General features: G+C 36.7%; 1 protein-coding gene across 1 annotated transcript in view; it reads right to left on the reverse strand.

Annotated features, from left to right (window-relative positions):
* SNTG2 (syntrophin gamma 2) overlaps nt 1–11,638 on the reverse strand; it is a 144,051-nt gene extending 132,413 nt beyond the window's left edge. The window contains exons 1-2 of the mRNA XM_048934715.1: nt 11,543–11,638; nt 5,073–5,210 (exon numbers count right to left, since the gene is read on the reverse strand). Coding sequence (XP_048790672.1) covers nt 5,073–5,210; nt 11,543–11,638 — 234 coding nt within the window. The remainder of the gene's footprint in view (nt 1–5,072; nt 5,211–11,542) is intronic.
* Nucleotides 11,639–25,847: the final 14,209 nt, after the last annotated feature.

The raw sequence follows: 25,847 nt of genomic DNA on the forward strand, positions 1-25,847 counted from the left end.
CAGTCTTTATTAAAGATGATGAGTATACAAAACTCCAAAGCAGTCAGTGGAGCATGAGGAAAAAGTAAATTTCACTTAGCTGATTTGGCCAGATAATGTGCCATATCTGTTGTTAATACTGTCCTCACAGGAACTGTAAAAAAACAGGAACAGATAACTGACTAGGTAAACAGTCAAATAAACAATATAACAGCTTTTCCATAAAACTATATTGGGGGTAGGATGTCAGTCAAACAACTTTACTAGAAATAATAATTGCTTTCCTGTTGGTTATAACATGTCTGGCCTTTAGGAAAAGCTTTTTGCTCAAAGGATGTTGTATAAATTTCAGTGCTAAGTCCATCAGTTTTAAGTGTCTTTTACAGCCTTAGGAATAATTAAATTAGTATTGAAGCATAACTTCTTGGACGTGGAATTATGGAGCCAATGGAAATATAAGCCAAGAGATCCCACAGAAGAGAGGAAAAGTATGAATTAATACTCCATGGCATCCCATGATGCCTAATTCTACACTTCCATGAAGAGGAGGCAGGCTAGAAAGAACACATAGCTAAAAATCAAAAGATTACTATTAATGGAAAAGAGAGAGCTGAAACTTTTAACTTTTTGCATTGCTCAGTATGTAACCTTTCCCAAAAAGTAACGAGAAGAATGCATCTATAACAAATGACTGAGGCATGCCAGTAGCCCTCGAGTTTTGTATGGAGATAAAGTAAATCTTTTCACATGCTAGCTGAGATCTGGGACAGCTGCAGAGAATTCTTAATAAATATAGTATAGTATAGCAAGATACTTTTATCAGTTTATCTTATTATAACTGTTTCTATTACTGTAGATCAAAGTCTCAGAGTCTTTTTTTTAGAGTAAAATGAAGTCACTCATTTTAGTTTCAAAGCCTGCCAACGTAAAGGAGGATTATATAGAAAACAGAACCAAATTGCTCTCAGAGATGCACAACAAACAGAGGAGACACATGTCCCTATTTGAAGCTAAAAAAATTCCAGTCGAGCATGATTGTAAAGAATATCACAGCAAAAGTGGTTATGCATTAGAAGGGGCTGCCCAGAGAGGTGGTGGAAATTCCATCTTGGGTGATGTTCTGAACTTCAATAGACAAAGCCCTCAGTAACTTGCCTTTGTAGTTAAACCTGCACTGAACAGTGGGTTGAATCAGATAACCTTACGAGGTTCCCTACAATCCAAAGTATTCTGTGACTGACAATACAGATGATAATACAAATCTGGATTTCCAGAGCTACTAATAACATAGATTGGAACCAATGGTAAGATATGTTTATGCTTCATTTTCCCTACTTCTTTCTTTTAAATAAAAAGGCATCCTATAACAGAAATTAGCAGCTGTTCTTTATTTGAATAATTTCATTTACCTTCACTTTGTGCAACGTTTCATATGTTGGCGGGTAATATAATAAAGATGAAGAGCAGAGTTGGCAACCATTAGTATCTAACATACTGTGATAGGAAATGCTCATGTCCCTATTGTAGTCATCTATTTTTCTTCTAGCTCTTGAAGACTTTAAACTGCTAAACCAGCTCTCACAATGTATACAGTAGCAATTTAACTATCTTTACCAGTACTATCTTTACTTACTGTCTGCCATGTCTCCACGTACAATAGATAAACTGAAATTTTAATAAAGGACACAACTGTAGTAACATCAGTGCTGTGCTGCCTTTTCTTCTCTCTTGCGGGTATGTTAACTTACCCTCAGCTGACTCTTTACACAACTCATGGAGAGACTTTTTTTTCAGGCACATCCACAGTACCCTCTGCATCCCTGTGCTGTTACATTTATTAGTCTTTTAAACTTAAACTACTTATTATTTTTATCTTTATTACTGAGGTTTGAGGTTTTTCATCATGCTGATGAATACTATTCATATTTATTATTTATTTTGTGATAATAGCTCTTAACTCTTCTCAAAATGGCAGCAACAGAAGCTTATGATCTTTCATAATAAAAATCCTAAAGAATTCCTAAAGAATCCTAAAGAATTGCTAAAAGATTGCTATCTTTTAGATATCTAGGTCAGCTTTTCAGCACGTGAAAACAAATAACAAATAGTTAAATAATGCATTTTCTCTATACAAATGACCTTAGTTTCAAAAGGAAGAGTCTTCCTTTAATCATCCACTTGGTGTTTCAAAATATAGATAAAAATGTAAACATTAGCTGATTTTAAAAGCTCTTTGAAAAATTATTTTGGATATATATGCATACTAGTGATGACAGAACAGACTCTGGGCAAACACAGTAGTAACAGTAGTTACCTAGACAGAAATGCAACTTAGCTTAAAAAATAAACTTTAGCCCTTAATGTCTTTTCTCTACAGCTTTGCTAAAATAACATTTTTTCTGTGGCCTTATTAGTATCTGAGTTATAAAGGAAAAGAATCATAGCAGTTCATCAGGGATCGAAACAGCACTTAATGCATTCTAATTTTTAGTTTAAAAAATCGTCCAGTTTTTCCTCCCTGTTTGGAATGGAATAGTTCAGCTCAAAGAGATCTTATTCATCTACCTCACTTCACTCTGCCCAACTCTAGCTAAGAAAGGACTTACAAAGCCAGAAATTTGGGCATGTAGAAAACAAAGATTTTTGTCATTTGCCTCACATAATCTGTTGAAGACTTCTCTTCCTACTGAAAACCTGCCTGACCATTGATCAAGTCAGAGAAATTCAGCTCTGTGAGAGGGACTGATTGTGGTAAAAAGCCAGATGCAATTATTTCTTTATTTATTTTTAACTTTGCAAGTGGAATTAAAGCAGAAAAAAGAGAGACCAAAATAAAATGCAAATTAAAAGAGAAAAGTATTTATGAAAAGAAGAGAGGCACGAAACTGTGAGGTTAAAACAGGAAAAGGATAGGCAGAGTAGTAAGGAAGGGAATGAGGTACCGTGAATATGTAAGAAATTAATTTTAACCTATTAAATGTCAAAAAAGTTATTAAAAAATCATACTCTTCAGAAAAAGCGTATTATGAGAAGTATAAAAAGGAATGCCTCTCTGTTTCTCCTTTAACTGAAAATAGGTCTTACTCTGGCGCTCATTTAATTGGTAATTGATTCCTTTCTGTAAGTGTTATTAAACTATTCATATAAAAGAAAGAAAGAAAAAAGAACCTTCTGCCAAAAATACTCAGAATTTATTTTTAAAAATTCGTCTTTTTTCCCATATACCATTTCTGTCAATATCTTCATGCTTCAAGGGTGCTGATCCAACCTTACAGACTTTTTTCCTATGAGTTTGAACATTTTGAACATTACACTGAGTCATGAAAATTTGCATGGACTGCTGGATTTCCCAAGCCCAAATTACTGAATTACATTTTGATGTACACTGTGAAAAAGCTAAATACTGAGGAGAATAATTGATTGCCTTTACATTATTTTCCTCTCTACGTATCTTGAATTCCAGAAACGACATTCCTCTCTATATATATACTTTACTTCCAAGTAAAATGATAGAAAACAAGCCCTACAACTGCTCATCAAAAATAAAGCTTTCTCTGTGCATAAAGATAGTACCTAAATATGAATGTGAGATGGCAAAACATGAAACAAGTAAAGATCAAGATGACATCAGTAAAAGATGGGCATTCTACAGAGACAGACTTTTATCTGCAGAATCAGTGTGAGATCCTTGGGAGTGATCTGCACTGCTGAAAGGCCAAACCACCAAGGTAGCACCTGTGATAACTGACACCTTTGCCAGCCCTCATCATTCAGAAATGCATGGAGCCAGCAGTTAAACATCTGCAAACCCTGTCCTCAGTATTCCTCAAGGTCAATGAATCTGTGAGCAAAAGGAGTGGAAACAAATGTGTCAAATACATTCCATGAATGCTGTCTCACAATACTGGCAGAAGGAAAAAAATATTATCACAAGTACATACAGGGTTTACTTCTTCAATTTGTCCATTCATACATCCTACTTACGGAGAAAGATTTTGGTTTTAGAGTAACTTTTCTGTATTCTTCCTACATGTTCCACATCACTCCAGGAAGAAGACAAACATTTTACTTCTATTTTTGTTGCAAAGGCACTATTGTGATAAATGGTCATATCCAAATAGAGATTAACTATGAGTAACTAAGAAATAATAAGTATAGAAAGGAGAATGAATCAGTAAGAAAAAATGTTTGTGACTGCTATAGAACTGACTTTCAAGTTACAGTTTTCCATTAATATTTTGAGTCATACAGAGGAGAGATGAAAATTATTTTCTTGAACCACATGAAATATAAAGCATTTATCTCTTCTGAATCTAGCATGTGTAGCTGTAAATTTAAAACTTCAGTTACCAAAAATGTCACTAAAGAACTACCATGTATTTCAGCCTGATTTCAAATTCTGCTTTTGAGCTCCTGAGTAATTCACATGCTGTAAAATACACAGTGCTTATCTTAATTGGCCTTTATTTCAAATGCTAATTTTCCAAAAGTTTTTATTTGATTATGTATAATATAGAAAAAGCAAATATTCCCATCAAGGTATGACTTAATCCATTTTTATGCATTAAAGTTTGACAAAGACAGCCTACACTGAACTAACCCTTTCAGAGCCTGTCTTCCTGTCCTGTCTTCCACCTGGAAACACTGTTTAGGGTATCTACAAAATGTAGGAGAAAATTGTATCAAAATATGAACCAACACAAATCTCGATACTCTCAAGTGAAGAATTGGATTAACCATTCCTTCCTATTTTTGTATGAACGATCAATGAGTGATGATAAATACAAACACAAATCTGATAGAACTTTTCCTCAAATGCACTCAGTCTATGATGATTCATTCAAGAATTAGCCAGGGACTGGGCAAGATGGAATTTCAAATCCTTTTCCAGGAAAGAAAGTTTATTTACAAGGCATTTAAATATCACTAGCATAATGATATACACTTAGGTGCACAGACACATTATATTGCAGCCATGTGACACATTACATACTTCTGTTACTCAATAAATTCTCTTGCACTCCAAATACCATAAACTGATCACTATAGAAAACAAAGTGCAGTCGAAAGCACAGAGATATAGAAGCACTTACATTTGCACTGTGATCACTTCCACTAACACAGACGACATCTTGTTTTTGAATTGTTAATACCTCTTTTGTGAGCTTCAGTCGGATGTCGTGAGCATTTTCAGATACTTCATCATACAACAAAGCAATACCAGTTTTAGTCTGTAAAAGCAAGGCACAGAAACAAAAAAATAAGAACATGAACATTTCTTAGTGATAATAACTTGTATCCCATTCAATACGTAAAATTCATATAAACACTGTTTAAAGAAAGAGGAAAACTGGTCTGCTATTCAGGCTCCAAATGAATTAGACCTACAAAGCCTCTTTTATGCTGTAAAAAAACAGGCTAAATTGTCTTTGAAGTAATCATTAAAACACAAAAAGAAATCATCCTCCCTTGTACTTTTTCGCAAGGAAGTATCACTGCTGAAGTATGTTCTTTTTGTTTTCAATTGTATGACTTGCTGTGAAACTGCACTATAAGTAGATAGATAATGTACGTATAAATCTATGTGAATGCATTTTTCTGTTCAATAAAGAAATGCAATATTGTTTCTGACTCAGAGGTTTCCCTTGTACCGTGTCAGGTATCTATCACAAATGTTGTTTTTATGATAATTCTATCACAATGCAAAACTAGGTTTCCATCTTATAAAACACACAGATATACATACTCTGATCACAAATGCTGGTGTCACAGGACTTCAGTTGGCTAATGCCAAGATGGACATACATTTCTGAAATTACCACTGGACTGTCAACTAGCAAACTCTCTTAAGTAGTCAAGTATTTTGGTATCAAAGTTTTTCTCCATGAATAGTAGTAAATAAAGTCAATTTTAATTTTTGGTATATTCACTTATCTGCAAATTTTTCTTATTCTTCAGTCAGCTCTTTTCTTAAATTATGTGGATTAGCGCTGTTTACAGCTATTTGTTAAGAAAGGAAGACTAGTGCAATTTAATAGCTTTGCAGTCATTTCACAGAAGAAGAAAAGAAACAAACCTGTTATGGAATACATTATCATATTTAAGAATAATATTTACTAATTTATGAGGTGTATAACAATATCATAACATCACTGCACTTTTTTCTATGCAACTGAAGAACAGTCATACATAATTTAAGGTTTAGCTGCAAGATTTGTTTTCAAAAGATTGTTTTGAATCAAGTCTATTCATTTTATTAAATAGTAGATTGCCAAAAAGAACAGAGTAATGGAATTAAAGAAGAAACGTGCCTTGTACCCTGTGTACTTTTAAACAAAGGACTTGAAAGTGAAACCAAACATGAAACATTATAATATTTTCATTTTTCTAAAAAATTAGGGAAAAACTCTGTGGTGATCATTAGTAAAAAGTTTTGGTCTGTGAAGTCATTTTAAACTTAAGGCACTGAAATTTAGATGTGTAGCTCTATGGATAATCAAGTTTCAAGTCTTCCCTTATATTTAGCGGAAATTGAAAGCACAGAAATTATATTTACTCTTAAGTGCATACACAGCAGATGATCATGAGGTTCTGTTCTCTCTAAGCTCAAATGAGTTACCCATGTATGTCACTGTCACCATTTAACACACTTTAGAATGTCCAAGACACCCATTCCAAGATGAATGTAAGGCTGATGTAGGGCTTACAGGAGGTTCATGTCCTTGTAGCAGGAGATGAGGCCAGATCTCCACAATACGATGGGATGCAGACACTGATCATGCCACCAGACGTCCACAGATAGGTGTCTTAACCTTGAACCAAATCTCATGAAAGGTTTGCAGTGCAGAAATGCACACCTAGAATGGTCATTTAGATTCTGTAATCCAGTGGTGAGCAACAGACACCTCTGAAACATGATTCACCTGACCCCTTCCCTAGATCCATCTTGAAGGGAACAAATTGCATCATAGCTCTCTACTGTGACTTAAAAAATAAATATAAATGATAACTCAGACACAAGTGTTTAATTCTAGAAAGATAAATCTTGCACATCATGTTCACAGGGAATTCACAAAGTACAGCAAGAGTGGAAGCCTTAATCATTCTTACCTGTTTGGAAACTGACATGTATTAATTATCCTAAAATTTTGACATATTTTAAATTTCCAGCAGTTTTGGATGATTTATCAATATCCTACAAATGAAAACATATTAAATTTGTGTCAAAATCATCTGCTTAAAAACTATGCTATATAGCAGTGGATATTTTTGTACAGTGGACACACTGCCTTGCAAAACCATCTTCCCAGCACCTTTCTGCTATCCGCTGATTTTACATCTCTATTCTACCCACATTGGCAATCACAGCTTCTTTGGCTGACACACCAAATTATGCTCTACAGAAACATCTTGAGAGAGCAAAACTATGTGAGCAGATTACCCAATTACAAAGCAGACCATTTCTCTAGTTAGTAATTGTTTCGTAGGTTTAGAACAAACACAATGGAAAATATCCTGAAATATGTAGAGTAACGGATTAAATACCTATCAAACTACTTAAAGAGAAAGTCTCACTGAAACTCTTCTATTCCCATTAAATTCTAGTATTTAGCTCACATTTCATTTAACTCCTTACATGAGTTAAGATGACATGCGACAATACCTTATTTGCTTTCAGAATCAATAAGATTAATCTAGATCTCTCTCAGCCTTTCAAGTGTGCTTTTTTAGACCATTATAAATGGCTGAGAATCAGAGTTCAGAACATTCCCTTCTTTGCTCTGTGTTGAAGAGGGTGGTACATGCAACTCTACTGGGCAAATTTCAGTCCACAAAAAGTGCTTCTTCAAACTAAGAGCATTTAATGGGAAATAGGGTAGATTTAGGTTAGATATATGGAAAAAATATTTTACAGTGAGGGTGGTGAGGCACTGGAACAGGCTGCCTAGCGAAGTGGTTGATGCCTTGTCCCTAGAGGCTTTCAGTGTGAGACTGGATAAGGCTCCAGGCAACCTGATCTAGCTGTGGATGTCCCTGTTAATTGCAGGGGAGTTGGACTAGAGATCATACATCAGAATTATGTGTTTTGCAAGAAAAAAAGAACAAGTAGAAAACATGTAGAGCTGTATAGGATTTAAGTGCTATAGAGGAATATAAATTAAAATTCATTTGTGCAGAGGAGAAAAGTAAATGTTGGTTTCCATACTTCTGATGGGGTTTCTAGATACTGTCCTCAAGAAAAGAAGCATGAGGCTTCGTGTCTGTGTCCATGTGTGAACATTAACATGGAGGGAAGAAGAGGTAAAAAGAACAGTAGTATAATTGTCATGTGAACCATTAAGAAAGTCACTATCGCATTTTTTGAAAGAAAAGTTTCTGAAACTTTCTTACTTAAGCAAGCCCTAAACCTCTCAATACCACACATAAGAGAAAAACATTCTCAAGAGGGAGATGAATGCAGATGAATGCTTTTATCGGTTTTGTTCTTATCTTCATCAGGCACATCCCTAGCCAGCATATCTGCTTTAAAGCAGTCCCTGCTGGCAATGTTTTGGTACCCTACTCAAAATACCCTAATTCTTTCTGTGTATATTTTATCTACTGCCTAAATCTCAGAACTCTGAATTTTGTTTCAAAATAGGCATCTCTAAGTGAAACTTTGGTCTAACTGACATAAAACACTTGTCTTCCCTGCTTTAAAATTTTATTTTGAAAAACCTCGTAAAAATTAGGCAGAGTGTGAAAGTGTTGTTGAGGCATACTAGGCATTCCACAGTAACTACTGACTTGGTTACGGCCACTTTTTTCTCAGATTGGTAGAGTAGTATTTGTGAGGCTTTTCATACTAGGTATTGAAGAGCGGGAGAAAGTGTTCAAAGATAATCAGTAGTCCTTTTTATCCTTTTTGTACTACGTTGCCCAACTGCACACAGTACTCAAGGTGAGGATGCACCAGTGCAGTGCAGAGCAATACAATCCCTTCCCTCGACTGGCTGGCAGTGCTGTGATTGATGGACCCCAGTTTACAGTTGGCCTCTCTGGCTGTATGGGCACATTGTTGACACATGTTCAGCTTGCTGTTGACCAGATCTCCAAATTTCTTTCAGCAGAGCTGGTCCCCAGCATTTCATCCCCGAGTCTGTACATACAGCCAGGGTTGTCCCTGCATATTTATAAATATAAATTAAAAAAAAAAAAAAAATTGAAAGGACAAAGCTTTAAAGTATAATAATTGAATCTCATTTTTTTTCCAATTATGTAACATTAATTAAATGTAACACATAAGTATTTTACCAGTGATATTTACATCTCAGAGGATTTAATGACCAAACTGTCTAATCGGGTTTAATTTTTGCATGAAAACACTCAGTTGAAATTCTACATCTGCAGCACACTGATGATTGCAGCACCTGCTGAAGATGTGAAAAATGGAGTCACTCATTTTTGTTCTACCTAACTTAAAATTAGACAGAGAGAACTTCAGGCTATCCCACATAGTCAGATCTCTGACCACTACATTACAGCAGACTAAAATTATTTTCTCTCTTAAATCTTTTGATATGTGTCTTACACATCTACTACTATGATCAAAAGATAAAGACATTTGCTCAGAGCAAAACAGAATTAAAATTTAAAATTGCCATGACTAATGTAAAAAAAAAAAAAAAAAAAAAAAAAAAAAGTAGTACAACAGTTAAAAAGTGCAAGATTCTACACTTTAGAGCAGTCAGTTGCACAAAAGAAAAAAGCTTGCACCATTTATTCAGGAAAAGAAATTTAGCACTGAGGATTGACAGCAAAATATTGGAATCAATATTTTTGCTATAAAGCAAGCATATATATTCTGATTGCTCTCCTTTGAGTTCTTTCCTACTGAATTTCATTTTCTGAGTCACACAAAGCAGTGCGCACACATAAACACATTTCTTCACCTGAGCATTACAAAAGATTTCTCAATACCACTGAATATGAAGGAGGAATAACTTCAAGTCTGTGAAGTTATCTATCACCGATGGTGCATTTAATACTTCTCACTATATCGTTTCCTTTCACACAGTATTATGACAGTGTTAATTCACAGCAAAACTACAGAAAAAAGATAATGAACTGAGAAGAGTCCTGAGTAATGCAAAGCAAATTAATGTGATCAGAAATTTGGAAAACAGAAGCTATAAAGAATTCTGCACTAGGTTGTCTGTCTTAAAGGCTGAATAAAAAAGAGAACATAATGAAAGCTTTAAGTACTTAAAACTGTTGTGAAAACAAATCGAACAATCAGGTAAGAAAAACCTGAAATCTTTTTTATTCAATATGTTTTAACTACCAGGAAACTGATCTGCCTAAATGGTACAGGGCAAAATCCTGAAGATGATTTTTTTTCACACCAGTTTGACAATACTATTTAGAGACTTCTTGCTTGTAAATTGTAGAATCATAGAATAGTTTAGGGTGGAAGGGACCTTAGAGATCATCCAGTTCCAGCCCCTTGCCATGGGCAGGATTGCCAATCACTAGATCAGGTTGCCCAGGGCCCCATCCAATCAAGACTTGAGCAACTCCAGGGATGGGGCATTTACAACTTCTCTGGACAGCCTGGGCCTGGGTGTCACCATCTTCTGGGTAAAAAAAAAATTCCACCTAACATCTAAGTCTCCTCTCTTTTAGTTTAATACCATTCAGCCTTGTCCTAACACTATTTGCCCACGTAAAACACCAGTTTCCCTCTTACTTGTAAGCTCCCTTTGGTTACCAGAAGGCCACAATGAGGTCTCCCTGGAGCCTTCTCATCTGAACAAGGCCAGGTCCCTCAACCTTTCTTCACAGGAGAGGTGCATATGAGATGACCTGTGGTCATCTTCATGGCACTTCTCTGGATCTGCTCCAACAGCTGTACATTTTTATGATTAAAGCTCTTCATCCAGGAGGAAGGCTGACCAGCCTTAGAAGTGCACTTTCACTGAACAGCTTGCAACTGACATAGGAATGATGAAAACTAACTGGAAAACCTGAAGAAGTTTATCTTTTAGGGGCCTTATCAATGGATGTATGACATCTAAAATAAAATTTGTTAATAATCTTGTAGCAGTTAATCTGAAGGAGAACTGTACCCTAAAAGGAACTGTAATTTTGCCCTTCATGAACAGAAGATTCCAGGCTTAATGGGCCCTGAGTGAGAAAACAAACACTGGCTTTTAAATAGACCAGCATGTGATATGTGAGTAAGGAGAGTAGACATGAAAGTTGAGAAGTAATGCAGCTGTGCAATACAGACAATTAATGATATTTTTTGTACGGGGGAACCAAAACTGCATGCAGTACTCTGGATGCAGCCTAATGAGTATTGATTAGAGGTGGAAAATCCTTTCTCTTTATCTTCTGTATGTGCTCACACCAATACAGCCCATCATGCTGCTGAATTCTCTGCCATCAGGGCTCACTGCAGGCCCATCTTGCTGCCCACCCAGGGCCTCTTCAAACAGAGCTGTCCTCAGGCAGACCACAGACATGAGCTAAGAGCTCATTCTACCAGGTGCATGGATGGCATTGGAATTCATGACTTTACCTCATGAAATTTAGTGAATTTCAATAATTTCCTGGCAGTTAATTTCTCTGGTTTGCCCAGGTCTTTTGTCAATGTTGTACTGACAGTACCTTCCATCTTGGTGCCATATGCAAAATAGTAATCAGTCTCTCCATTAACTCCTTCAGGCTACTGACAAAGATATAAGGGTCACGTCACAGAATACCACTTGCTAGAGCAATCTTGTTAGAGTACAATCCACTCGCGTAAGCATTGAGGGCTTCCATACAGCATGGAATAAGGATTAAGAAAACTCATTCAACAAAACTAGTGCTATTTTCCAATAGGCGATGACAGCAGGAAACCAGGATCTTGCTGGATTTGTTTTGTGTTTCTTTTTTAAATCCTCAGTACTCTGAAAATTATAAAAAATATCATTTGAACAGGAAAAAAGAAAAAAAAAAATTCAGTGAAAAACTGAATTATGGCAGTGCAAATTGATACACGGAAGTCATCAAATCAGTGACCTATGAGACAAATCATTACAACATTTGTTATGAAATTACACACATTACAACAGCATCCAAAGTTGCTTCAAAACACCAACACGTTCTGCTGGGACATCTTTCTCCTTCTTATAGTCAAGGACTTCAGACTTCCTAACAGAAATATTGCAGAGGGAAAAAAATAAGAGGGAACTCAAATTTCCAGACACCTTTCTGCTCTGAATTACCACTGCCCACCATCACCACTGACACAACTATCTACTTTCCAAGCACAGGATGTGGTGTGGTAGAACCATTATATATGTTAGGCTCTGAGGTACTGCCAGACTCTTATTCATCCAATCTGAGGCCAAAGGCCAAGACTGTGGTGAATGTACCTACACCATCCACATTGTACTTTGGGAAGGGTCCACAAGCCTCATTTTCCACTCCATCTGCACCAATGCAAGTAGCTCCTCACCAGCTGCTTCCATCTCCCTTACAAACCAGTACAAGACTTGTAACTGAGACCTCAACACTGACAGCTCAGAGGAACCCTTGCACAAGAGATTTATGTCTGCACCAGTAGTCCAGCCCATTGGCTTCCATGTAAATTGGAAGACATGTATCTTACAGCAGTTTGAATAGGAATACTTTAGTTGAAAGAAAAAATGAAAAAAAAACCACCCTAAATCTGGATTTCTTTCCAATTAGAATGCAACTGGTAATATTAATTTTTTAAAGTAAATTACTTTTAATTTCACAAAATTTCAACAAACTTTTAACCTAGAATAATAAACAAGGAAACTAACTTTACACCTGCCTAATTTTTATGATGTATTTGTGTATAGCTAGCAACGACATTTATTCTTGCCTAACTTTTAAAGAATTCTCTTAAGCATTTCAATTATGACCTTATGCATTTTCATTAGAGCTCTAACATCATATCATAGTTTCACACTGACAACAAGCACTGCTGATAATTAATGGAGAAGATCACAAATTCCTGATAATCCATTTTGAAGTGTTGATTTACATACAAACCAAAGCCAATGGAATATATCTGATGGACATCAGGTCAATTAAGAATAAAGGTATTGAATTACAGTATACTGTAACTTTTCAATGCAAGATACTTAACAGGTATATATGATAAGAATCAGAATTTGAAATAAATAAGTCAAGAGTAAATATTTAGGGAGTACATTTTTCCCAAAAGAACAACTTCTATCTGAAATATCCATCTTGAAAATTAAACCTTTTCATAAAGTCTTCTTTTTTTTAATGTCTGCATTTATTAATGACAATATTATGGATTTACATATCACTACATATAGTTGGAAAAAGTATATTAGTATTACATGTTGACAGTAGATTTTAACAGCAGCGATACAATAAATTCTTCCAATTCTCAGCGAAGTTTCTTCTAAATATTTGTAGCATGTGGAAATCTACAAGAAAGAATGTTAACTCAAGACAACACCAGTTTGAAAAGATGTTGGAAATAAAAACTTTAAAAATCTACTTTGTTGTTTAAATCACATACTACCCACAAGAAAAGTTCTGTTAAAAATTACCTTAGGGGCAGATTCTTGGGATTTTCTGTTAATGACATTAGCTGTGCAAGAAAAGTGATTAACAGCTGGGTCTCAATTTCTGTAATCTTAATCATTAGAAAGTAAAGCCGTAATGTCTCGTTTAATTACTGCAAGCACAGTGTGTCACCAGCTAATTAGATATGATTGATTATTGTCATATTCATACACCTCTGAAAACATCAGACACAAATATTTGAATCCTGTTATACATATTTGGAGAATGAACTTTCAGAATGTCATGTTGAATAAAAATTGCCTGATTAAAAATAAAAATTCTAATCAATACTAAATAATAGAGTCACACAGTTGAATATGCTAGAATACAACTTCTATTCCATAAAACAGACAAGGCACAAACTATTAAAAAAATTACATAATTTTATTTTGATCTAGATAATATCTTCAAAGAATTTGCTCGCTTATTACTGAGCTTCACTTTTCTCACAAGTGGACAGTACCACAGAGTTAAATAGCCTAAGAATATAAAGATCTTCCTATGTTTACAGTACATTTTTATTAGTTTAGAAGACAAAGTATAACATTCACAGTTCAAACTAAATCATCTAGCAATAGATCAAAAAAATGAAAAGAAAATAGACTTTGGATATTATTTAAGAAAGATAAATTTTATAATTACTATTAGTGGTACCATTCAGCCTACCTGTGTAGGATGTCAGCTAATACACAAATGTTTTTGTTCAAATATTAAAAGGTAAATGAAGAACATATTCCCTTATAATACACAATTAGGAGTATAATTCAAAGTGACTCACTGTCTTTTCTGATTCTAGACTACTTATGGCCACTGATTCATTTGGTTCTCCTTCTCCTCAGCTCCGTTACAGCTTTACCACACTCCTTATTTTTAAAGTTCTACCATCGTGTTCTTTCTTGCCATTTAACTGTGTTGACTTGTTCTGCCAGTCATAAAATCATAGTCCCCTAAGATCATCCGCCAACCCATCACACCATCATGGCCACTAAACTGTGTATCTCAGTGCCACACTTGCCCTCATCTTGAACATCTTTAAGGAACAGTGAATCCCATCACCTCCTTGGGCAGCCTATTCCAATCACTCACCACTCATTTGGAAAATAAATCTTTCCTAATATTCAACTTGAAATTTCCCTGGCTGAACTTAAGGCCGTTACCCTTAACTCTATCACAGTTATCTGGGAAAAGAGGCCAGACCCCAGCATGTTACAACCTCCTTTCGGGTAGCTGTGGAGTGTGATCAGGTCTCCCCTGAGCTTCCTCTTCTCCAGACTGAACAATCCCAGTTCCCTCAGCCACTCCTCATTAGACTTATGCTCCAAATTTTTATTACCCAACTAAGCAAAGCTACACCTAACTGCTTAATTTCTGAATAAGGTGATGTAAATACTTTTAGTCTCTTTCTAAATTTAAAGTGGTAAGATGTGGTTTAATCACTCTACTGCCAATTATGATGAAGCAAAAAAATAATCACCATTATTCATAACTTCCCACACTATGTTGGCTTCTAGCAATATAAAACATAGAAAGATTTAGGTAAAGATTAATCATAAGTTTGCTGACGACACCAAGCTGAGTGGTGCGGTTGATACGGTGGAAGGAAGGGATGCCATTCAGAGGGACCTCGACAGGCTGGAGGGCTGGGCTCGGGTGAACCTGATGAGGTTCAACACAGCAAAGTGCAAGGTTTTGCATTTGGGCCGGAAGAACCCCAGGCACCTGTACAGGCTGGGAGGAGCGGTCCTTGAGAGCAGCTCGGCAGAGAAGGACCTGGGGGTCCTGATGGACGAGAGACTGAATATGAGCCAGCAGTGCGCTCTGGCAGCTCAAAAGGCAAATGGGATCCTGGGCTCCATCAGGAGAGGGGTGGCCAGCAGGGACAGGGAGGTGATTGTCCCTCTCTACACGGCTCTTGTGAGGCCCCACCTGGAGTACTGTGTCCAGGTGTGGAGCCCTCAGTACAAGAAAGACATAGAGATTTTGGAAAGGGTCCAGAGGAGGGCGACTAAGATGATCAAGGGGCTGGAGCACCTCCCCTATGAGGACAGGCTGAGGGAGTTGGGCTTGTTCAGCCTGGAGAAGAGAAGGCTGCGGGGTGACCTCATTGCAGCCTATCAATACCTGAAGGGAGCCTACACCCAGGAGGGGAGTAAACTCTTCAAAAGGGCTGACAACAGCAGGACTAGGGGAAATGGTTTTAAGTTGAAGGAGGGAAGATTTAGGTTAGATGTTAGGGGGAAGTTCTTTACTAGGAGAGTGGTTAGGCCCTGGAACGGGCTGCCCAGGGAGGTTGTGGATGCCCCGTCCTTGGACGTGTTCAAGGCCAGGTTGGACGGGGTCCTGGGCAACCTGATCTGAATATGTATGTTGGTGGCCCTGCTAGGCAGGGGGGTTGGAACTACATGATCCTTGGGGTCCCTTCCAACCCGGGTGATTCTGTGATTCTGTGATTCTGTGATAAGGATTTGAAGAGTCCCTAAGTATTAAAGCAAGTCCAATGGAAAACTTTTTCTTTCAACTGTAGTTATTGTTTTTACAGACCAATAGCTCAGATAGATCCAGTGACTGGAACCAGAAATTCTTTCAGTCATGCATTTGGCTGCTAGCCTGAAAAGTAATGAGACAGTTCAGTTTCACGTTTTATCCAAATACTTAACAATATGTTTATCTTCTTCTTCTCCTTAGCTCTAGTTCTCAAATGGAGCTGTGATGAACAGTATATTTTTAAAACTTTCCATATTTAGCAGACAAAACACTAAAAGGACATCAAACTGATTGAAACATTGAATATAATTTGAATATCGATGCCATGAAAAATATAAGAGCAGTAGTCTGCCTATACCTAAATCATGGGATAACATGATTTCCAGCAACAAGAGTGCTCTACCAAATTAAACTATAGAATCAGAACACACTTATAAAAGCAGAAAAAAAATATTGGAAAATATAAAGTGATGCCACTAATACTAACAAGAGCAGCTGAAGGGAAGTTGTTTGATTACAGTTGAATATTTTATGGTTTGTTTGTTTTACAGAATATTTACCAAAAAAGATTATAACAAATTTGCAGGATTTGCTTTTTATTCATACCTTTCCCTCCAGTGTCACCTATCTTTCACTGATCCTTGCCACAGAACTCAATGAAGTGGCACAATGTATGGCTGGCACTACAGGGAGAACCTTCACTGCCACAGCTGGGGCACAGCAGCACTTGTGCATTGCTAAGACCAGAAAGAGATGGCTGAGTTAGCTCATGCATTAGCCAGCATTACATGGACAAGCACCCAGCTGGCCCTGCGAGTGATACAGCATCAAGAAAGTAGACAAGAGAGACAGGGATATGAAATTTACTAACTACATGTTGAAACAGCACACAGCAAGTTAGGAAAACAAAGCTCCTACACAAAATAAATTGCGACTTGGTACTCAGCATAGAGGAGCATGGAATAGAAGTCAGACAATCAAGCGACACAAAAATTTTTTAACTTAAGGTTTTTAACTTAAGGAAACCTTAAGTTAACCTTGCTGTCAGGGTAAGAGATAACAGCATGAGCAAACTCATTGTTGACAAATGACAGGTTAAAAAAAAGGAGGGATTGAAAGGATTTAATTTAATTTCAGAACACAGATGCGAGATAACAGAGCCAGAAACAGACAAAAACTACAAGATGGAGAGAAAGCTGATATTCTAACTGTTCCTTTCCTGTTCTTTTATTCATTTTCCTGAATAAATTTTATTACTGTTGTAGAAGGCTACTGAATGAAAAAAAAATCTTCAAAACTATATACGTGTAGGTGGCTGCAAAAGAAATATCTCTTATTTATTTCCATGGAAGCTACAACATATACAAAGAGCACATTAGTACTACTTGAAAGAGCAAATTCTCAGCTACAGTAGACTATTTTCCAACATGGCTACCATCATTAGATATGCATTTTTTGCTGTAAGTGAACAAGAGCTGCATTCATACAAATCTACACCAGCAGAGATGACCCACTGTCATTGTCACCACTACTGAAATGCAACACCCACCGTCTCACTGTGCTCACATCCACTGTTTGCTCTCCATAAACATTCAGCAAGCATCAGTGAATGAGTGCCATTTTTTCCTCATGGAGGATTTCAGTGACACATTTTTGCTTTGTACACACCTCCACATTAGACACCACTGTATCAGACTACCCTCTATTACCATCAGTCATATGGCGGCAGAGAACATTGGTAGTAAGATTCAACCTCTACTGCCATACCATCAACATCCAACTGTGATATTATGTGCCAACATAATATAATAGGAGGCATTACTTTCAGAGTATCCCTCATGCATATACATATATACTTTTATATTGGTATATGTTATAAATAGAAAGATATAGCATATTTTATAGTACAGTATAGATATATATACATATCTATATAGAAAACAAACAAGCAGAAACATGAGTTCAGAATTTACAAGCAAGTTTCCAGGAATAACATATCTACATCAGAATAATCAATTACAGATTCATTACATTAAAGTAATTGCTTTGTACCAAATGCACTTGAATCACTTAACCAAAGACAAACAATTTGAAAACTTCAATAGAAGTATTAAACATCATGTCGATAAGATACTGGAGGAGAGCCTGATTCTAGAAATAATTTTCTTTTAGGAAGCTGCATCCAAAGCCAGAGATAGCCATCCTGAGGACTCAAAACAATATTCTAAAATATCACAGAAACCCAAAACTTCTGAGCCAAGCTGTTCTATGATTCCATGACAAATAAGGAATTAGTATCACTTATGAAATTCAACTTTGTGCAAATGTAGGTAATAAAGCAGTGAAACGAATGCTCTAAGTTTATGTTAGATTTCACTTCATCACAGAACACAGATCACAACTGTATCCCAACAAGAAGTCAAATCCATGTTCGAACTGTTTTGTAAATACTTGATTCTGAACTTTATTTATAATAAGCTTTTCCTCATATGGCAGATCTTAACCCTCCTCTAAGTATGAGACTTAAGCATTTTGAGATTCAGATGTGAGAAGAAAAAACAAAAGCTACAAAAAGGGAAAATGTCAAATCCCTCAGAACTCAATCCTATTTGCATTCTTGCTACTAGTGAGAGAGTCAGCCTATATTTGTTATTTTCCTTTCGCATTTGAATGAGTTAAATAGTAACATTCACAGGAAGCATTTTCAGTCTTTAGATATCATAGAAATGACAGGATAATTAAATGCAGTTATAGCTGTTTTATTTTCCTTTTTTGCTTTCCTTTTTAGACAATGTGTCATGCACACAAATAAATTGTATTCTGTATGACAATAATAGAAAAGTTAGGCAATTAGCTATTCCTAGGAAAGCCAGAATAGCAAAGGCTTGATGAAAAGGAGGTTACAGTGTGTCAATACAAAAGTATTCAGCAGTATTCAGCAAAAAAGCCTGTCTAAGTAGATGCCATTTAATTGACAAAGAATAAGACTGTGTTATTGCTCTAGAAACCTGTGGAAATTAATTTCAAAAGCACACATCCCCTGAAGCAAGTCATGATCAAAAATACTGCATAACCAAATATTACATAATATTCATATGCAAGCAAGTAAGGAATGAGAATATGATCATTTTTGAGGGCTTTTTTTTCTTCTTAACAAAAGACATGTATACTGCTTGTGTGTTCTACTTTTTTCCCCACTGCCTCAAAACAGACAAAAAACTGAAATAAAAAAATTCACTTAGCAAGACATTTGCCTCTGATGATCTCTGTAATAAAGCACTAAACAATTGGAAATAACACAGACGTAGTCATTTTCTTTCTATTGCTAGACAGGAATACAAATAAAGTGAGTCCCAATTTTCCCAGTTAGCTTCCTTAAGATGGTTTTGGTAACAATATCAGTAGCACCATAAAGTCTTGTCAGTACCTTAACAGAACTATTGCCAAATTATCCTGATGCTGTTCCACAGTGGAAGCATCAGTGAGAGATGTCAATGTTTCCACAAGTATTTTGATGATAGGATAGCTTGAATAATCTTGTGTTATTTATGTTTGAAGAATATTTACAAAAGGCTAAGGCTGAGAAAAGATATAAACTACCAACATTTTCATGGTTTTATGCAAGTTTAGAAGATTTGCAGGACAAGAGATGCGAGTGTTTGTGAAGGAAGATGGGAAAATACAGGTATGGGTGTGGAAAGACTGAGGAGTTGCTCTTGGCGTGACTTGTAAGAGAAGCAGGGAGTACCAAAAACAATAAAAAATGGAATAAAAGGAAGGCCAACAAGAGGAATAAACAGCAATAGCATGGAAAGAGAGAAATGTAAAAAAGAAGTACATGGAAATAATGAAAAAAGGCAAATGAAAGCATTGCATGCTTCATGGTAAGTAGTTGCCATCTTCGTCATTTGCAGGAATGTGCAACCCAGGTTACTAATGCATAAGAGAATTTGACAAGTTAACTCTACTCAGAATTGATATTAAAAATCTCTGAAAAATGTAAACAGAATTTACAAAACATACTTCGCAGTAGTGTTATCTAAAACAACAAGCCTAGCTAAATCATGCCTGCAAAACACAGCTGGTGGTAAGCAGCATCCTGCCAGAGGTGAACTGGTGCTTCTTCAGCTGTCAGAAGATTCAATGGCATGATTGCTTATGGAGAACATGCCACCACATCCTACTTTCTTGGTGTGTGCCAGTGCACAGATGCACCAGTCACCCTAAGGATCTCAGCCAAAGAAGTGGCACAGACAAAATGTTACAGACTGACAGCCCCCATTCCCTATTCCCCTTTGCTGCTTGAGGGGAGGAGATAAAGGAGGTTGGATGGTAGAAAGATGTTTGTAGTTTGCTTCTAGTTCTCACTGCTCTAGTCTGTTATCAATAGGTGATTAATTACACCATCCTCCCTGTGCTGAGTCTGTTTTGCCATATTTTGCCACGTCAGTAATTGCAGAGTGATTTCCCTGTACTCAACTCACGAGCTTTTTTATTTCCCATTACATTTTCTCCCTCTTCCTATGGAGAGGGGGAGTGAGAGAGCAGCTGTGGTGGATTTTATCTGCCTATCAGGATCAAATCACTGCAACTGAAATTCACTGAGTTTTCCACAAAACCTATGCTTATAAGGCTCTGAGGATTTTCTTATTAAAATGAGCGGTGCATGGCACCTCCATTCTTCCTGGTTAGGTTTTCTCCTTTTAATAAATGTCAAAGGCTTACTTCAGCCTTCAGTACCTTCCTTGGATTTTTGTGCCACAGGTATGCACAACATTCGTATTCAGATGATTAGCATTGATTTTAACGAGTCATTAAAAATTCTGGGAGTGATCTTAAATAATCTGAAACCAGCATATTGCTTTCCTCTTGTAAAAAAGAAAGCATACTAGCACAAATGGTCCACAAAACCTTAATAATTTAATTTTAGACTCAATGGAATTGAAATCAGTTGAAAGTTTACAGTTGAGTCACAAGTTTAAATTGTCACAAATGTTCACAGCATTTTAAAATGTAACATTGATAGCACAGTTACTACCATAACTATAAAAAATCATGCACAAGTACATCTTTCAGAATATTAAAAAGTTTTTTAGATGAAATCAATGTGAACACTCTTGTTCACACCTCATTAAAAATTCCTTCAAGTTGCTGAACAAATAAAGGGCATTTTAGTAAATAATAAACATATGCAATTTCTTCATTTAAGATACAAGAATGATGTTTAGAAATATCTTTTTTTTTTTTTTTTAATTTTACTGTTTTCTCATAATATCAAGGGTCTGAGTAAATACTAAATACCTCAGGTTAGAATTACCAAAATATTTACTATGTAAAGGCACAAAGAAACAACCACACAAAAGCAGTTGTAGTAATTGTGCTAAAAAGGTGGAAATAAACTATAAAATCAAAACGTGACCAGACAGCCAAGAAACACCTACAAAAGTTGCAGCTGCGCCACAGGAGAGAATTTTTTAAGATAAAAAAAGTAAGAAACATTAAGCATGCTAAATAACCTATTCTAAGATATGCAGAAAATTTGCACAGCAGCCTGTTTGTTTTTCTGATTGTGTGATTTAGAAAAGGATCCATTAATGAAGCAAGTGCAACTGATTATTTTTCTGAAGTCTATTATTAAAAACACCGAAATACTAATTGAGTTCATTTTCCTGCTCTCTTAGGTACTTTTTGAAACTCTAAAATTCACAGAAAACACTTGTAGGAAAACACAAGGGCAGAATTACAAAAGGGCAAAGGTTGGAAGGCACTTTTAGAGATCGTCATCTAGTTCAACACAAAGCTCAAACTGTGGTCAACTAGACTACATTCAGTTGAGTTTTGGATTTCCAAGGATGAAGACTGCACAACCTGTGGGACATGTTCCAAAGTATAATTTTCTAATTCCTCATTTGTTTTTTCTTTCCTCTTCTTTCATCAGGAAGACCCGTTCAACATTCAGTTTGGTGCCATCAGCAAAATTCCTGAGGGTGCACTTGATCCCATCACCTATGTCATGGATAAAGATGTTAAGGAGTACCAGTCCCAAGACTGGTCCCTGGGGGACATTGCTTGTTACCAGCCTCTACCTGGACATAGTGACATTTACCACAGCCGTTTTGTTGCAACCTTCCAACTAATTCCTAATCTACTGAATATTCCACACCTCAAATCTATATCTTTCCAATTTAGGGATAAGGATGAGATAGGGGAGCACAACAAAAGCCTTGCAGATGACCAGGTAAATGACATCAATTGCCTTTGTTCACCAATGCCACTACTTCATCACAAAAGGCCACCAGATTGGTCAGGCACAACCTTCCTTTGGTGAAGTTGCGCTGTGCTGGCTAAGACCACCTGCTCATCCTTCATGTATCATAGAATGGCCTGGGTTGAAAAGGACCACAAAAGGACCACAATGATCATCTATTTTCAATCTCCCTGCTATGTGCAGTGTCGCCAACCACTAGATCAGGCTGCCAGAGCCACATCCAGCCTGGCCTTGAATGCCTCCAGGGATGGGGCATCCACAGCCTCCTTGGGCAACCTGTTCTAGTGTGTCACCACTCTCTGTGTGAAATATGTTATCATATGTGAAATGTATATCAACATATCTTCCAAGATGATCTCTTCCATGATCTTACCAGGCACACAGGTGAGGCTTATGTTCTCCAGGTCTTCCTTCTTCCCTTTCTTATAAATGAGAGTGATGTTTCCCTTTTTCCAGTCCCTGGAACTTCATCTGACAGCCACAACTTTTCAAATATGATGGAGAGAGTCTCAGTAACCACATCAGCCAGCTCCCTGATGACCCTAGGATGCATGGCATGAAGCCCCATAGATGTGCACACATTCAGTCTAATGAAGTCTCCAACTAGCTCTGCCCATCCAGTAGGGAGGGGAGTTTGCTCCCCCACTTCCCACTGTAATGGGATTCAGGGATGCAAGAAATATGAGAATCCTGTCTGCTACTGAAGATTGAAGCAAACAACTCATCAAGTACCTAAGCCTTCTCCATATGTCTTGCAGCCACTTCTCCTTCCTTATTTATCAGAGGAGGTACCCACTCTTTGGCCTCTGTCTTCTGAACAATGTAACTATAGGACCCCTTCTCATTGTTTTTAATGTCCCTTGTCATGTTAATTTCCATCTGTGCCTTGGCTTTCCTAATCCCACCTCTTTATGTCTGGACAGCATCCCTGTATTCTTCCCAGGTGACATGTCCTTGCTTTCACTGCCTGTACTTGCTCTTCTTTTCCCTCAATATGACCAACAGGTCCTTGACCATGCTATGCTGGTTTCCTGACTCCTCTGCCTGCTTTCTTACTCTGAGGTATGGAGAGCTCTTGTGCTCTCAAAAAGGCATCCTTAAAGAGTTGCAAGCTTTGCTCCACTTCTTTGTGCTTAAAGACAGCTTCCCAGGAGAGCTCATCCAACAATTCCTTAAACAGCCTGAAGTTAGCTCTCCTGAAGTTCAAGATCTGGACTCCACTCATTGCCAGGCTCACATTCCTCAAGATCACGAACTCAACCATGGCATGGTTGCTGCAGCCCACACTGTCCCCAGTCTTCATGTCTTTAACAATCTCCTAACTTATCAGTGAGTATCATGTACAATAGCGTTTCACCTGTGGTATATCTGCCCAATACCTAAATCAGAAAGTTATCACTGATGGACTCCAATAGTCTTCTGGATTACTTGCTGCTCACTGTTTCACTTGGAACTCCCCAGCCTTTATTGTTGCTTTTGGGCACCAATAATGCCTCCCACGTACAAGACTTGGCATTTACCCCTCTTGAACTCCATGTCAGCCCACTTCTCCAGCCAGTGCTCTCTAAAAAGCAGCACAGCCATCTAGTGCTTCCACCACTCTTCACAATTCTTTTTATCATTTGCAAACCTACTCAGGGTATGCTCTCACTGTCCAAGTCATTAAGGAAGATGGCATATAATACAGAGTCTATTGCTGATTCCCTGGATACACCAGTAGTGATCAGTCTCAACATGGATTTCATGCCAGTGGTTATACCCTTTGAGCACGACATACAGAATTTTTGGTCTACTTCTCCATTTAGCTGTAAAAATACTTGTTTTCCATGTTGAGTATAAAATCCTCTTATTTCATAAATGGATTCCCAGTTTTTAAGTAGGAGGTTCATGTTACAGTACTTCATAATTGTGCAGAAATCTTGCTTTCTTCAAATAGTCTGAAAACGTGCTTCCATCAAACAGAAGACAATGGACACAGTGGGTAATTTCCATCTTCTGAGATGGCTCCATCTATGCTCTTATGAGCTGAAGAATAAACAGTCTGGTGAAACAGCTGCCTGAAGTATCTTTTACACTAACAAATCCTTAGGGATGTCAGGTAGAATGAAGTAAACAGCAAGTGAGAAAAAGATATTACTTGGCTAAGTAGATTAGACTCAGTGGGTAAATCCTGAAAGATCCTGATGGTGCCTTGGTTTGTGCTAAGCAGCCTAGCTCCTGTTGACTATTTTCACCAGCAGAATACTCTAGACTACACAGCCATTTTTCATAAAGACTATGCCATTAAGTATGTGAATAAAACAGGATTTGGGGGACTTAGGTAACACAAAATGTTCAAAATAAAATGGGATAAAATTCTGAAAAAATCTGCAAAGTGAAATACTTAGATTGCCTAGTTTCTCCAACACTAGCAAAAACATTGAAGTCCATTCTCAATTTTTCAGCCATCTGTTCCTTTAAAAACTTTGAATACAGAAAGTATGGAAGCAGGCCTTATATCGTAAGGATATTCTCTCACTAAAAATCAGACTTTGGAAACTCAGATTCTGGTTTGAGGTATAACTTATTACAGCATATTTACTGTTAGGCAGCAGCTTTAAAACAGTTGATGAATAAAACTGTAGGTTCTCAGGCTACAAAGAGAACCCAAGAGTTATTAAAATGGTATTCAAATTGCCAGTGGCATCTATATGATGAATTATCTGTATCAAATATGTATATACATAATTATGCATATGTTCACACTTTTTAAAAGGAGCTTTCAGAATTATGGGTGTATTAGATTGAAGGGAGGAATAATAATAATAATAATAATAATAATAATAATAATAATAATAATAAGATCTAGAAATCACTAAAAAGTTTGGGAACATTTTCCTAAGTATACACCTTATGAAATGCAGTTCTTAGTTAAGTAAAACATTACTGAAATTGCAGTTCCAATATTAGCATTCTCCATTTTGTACTATGTACATTCAATATATCTTAGGATTACAACAGTTAATAGTTTCTCATTAGCTTCAATGTCTTTAAAGCATCAAAAATAATATGACTATTTCAAAAAGAGATAAGTAATTATCCAGCCAAGTAGATTGAGTGTTGTGTGTAGTTTCTCGTACCTTAATTATGGACCAAAAGCCCGTTTTCTGACGCTACAGAATGCACTGAGATAACATAGCCCAAATTTATCCCCATTATTTTTAAGTAGTTTGCCAAAATCTCTTAAACAAGAATGTATTTATAGTAACCAACATGTGATTATAATGAACAAAGATGTCAATCTCCAATGGAATCCAAGAGATCAGAAACCCCGTGAAAATAAACCAGGAAGCAGTAAGCCAACAAAGAAACACTTTGACAGAAGGCTTGGAGAAACACTCTCCAAGCAGGAGCTGAATTTTACTGAAACTTTTTTTTTTTTTTTTTTTTCCCCCAAATGAAACCCTTCAGAAATAAAACTTCAGAAAAAAATTAATGTGCAGCTACAGCATGCGAAGAAAACAAATGCTGGCATTAT

Source organism: Lagopus muta, chromosome 2 (assembly GCF_023343835.1).
Source record: "Lagopus muta isolate bLagMut1 chromosome 2, bLagMut1 primary, whole genome shotgun sequence".
NCBI classification, from domain to species: domain Eukaryota; kingdom Metazoa; phylum Chordata; class Aves; order Galliformes; family Phasianidae; genus Lagopus; species Lagopus muta.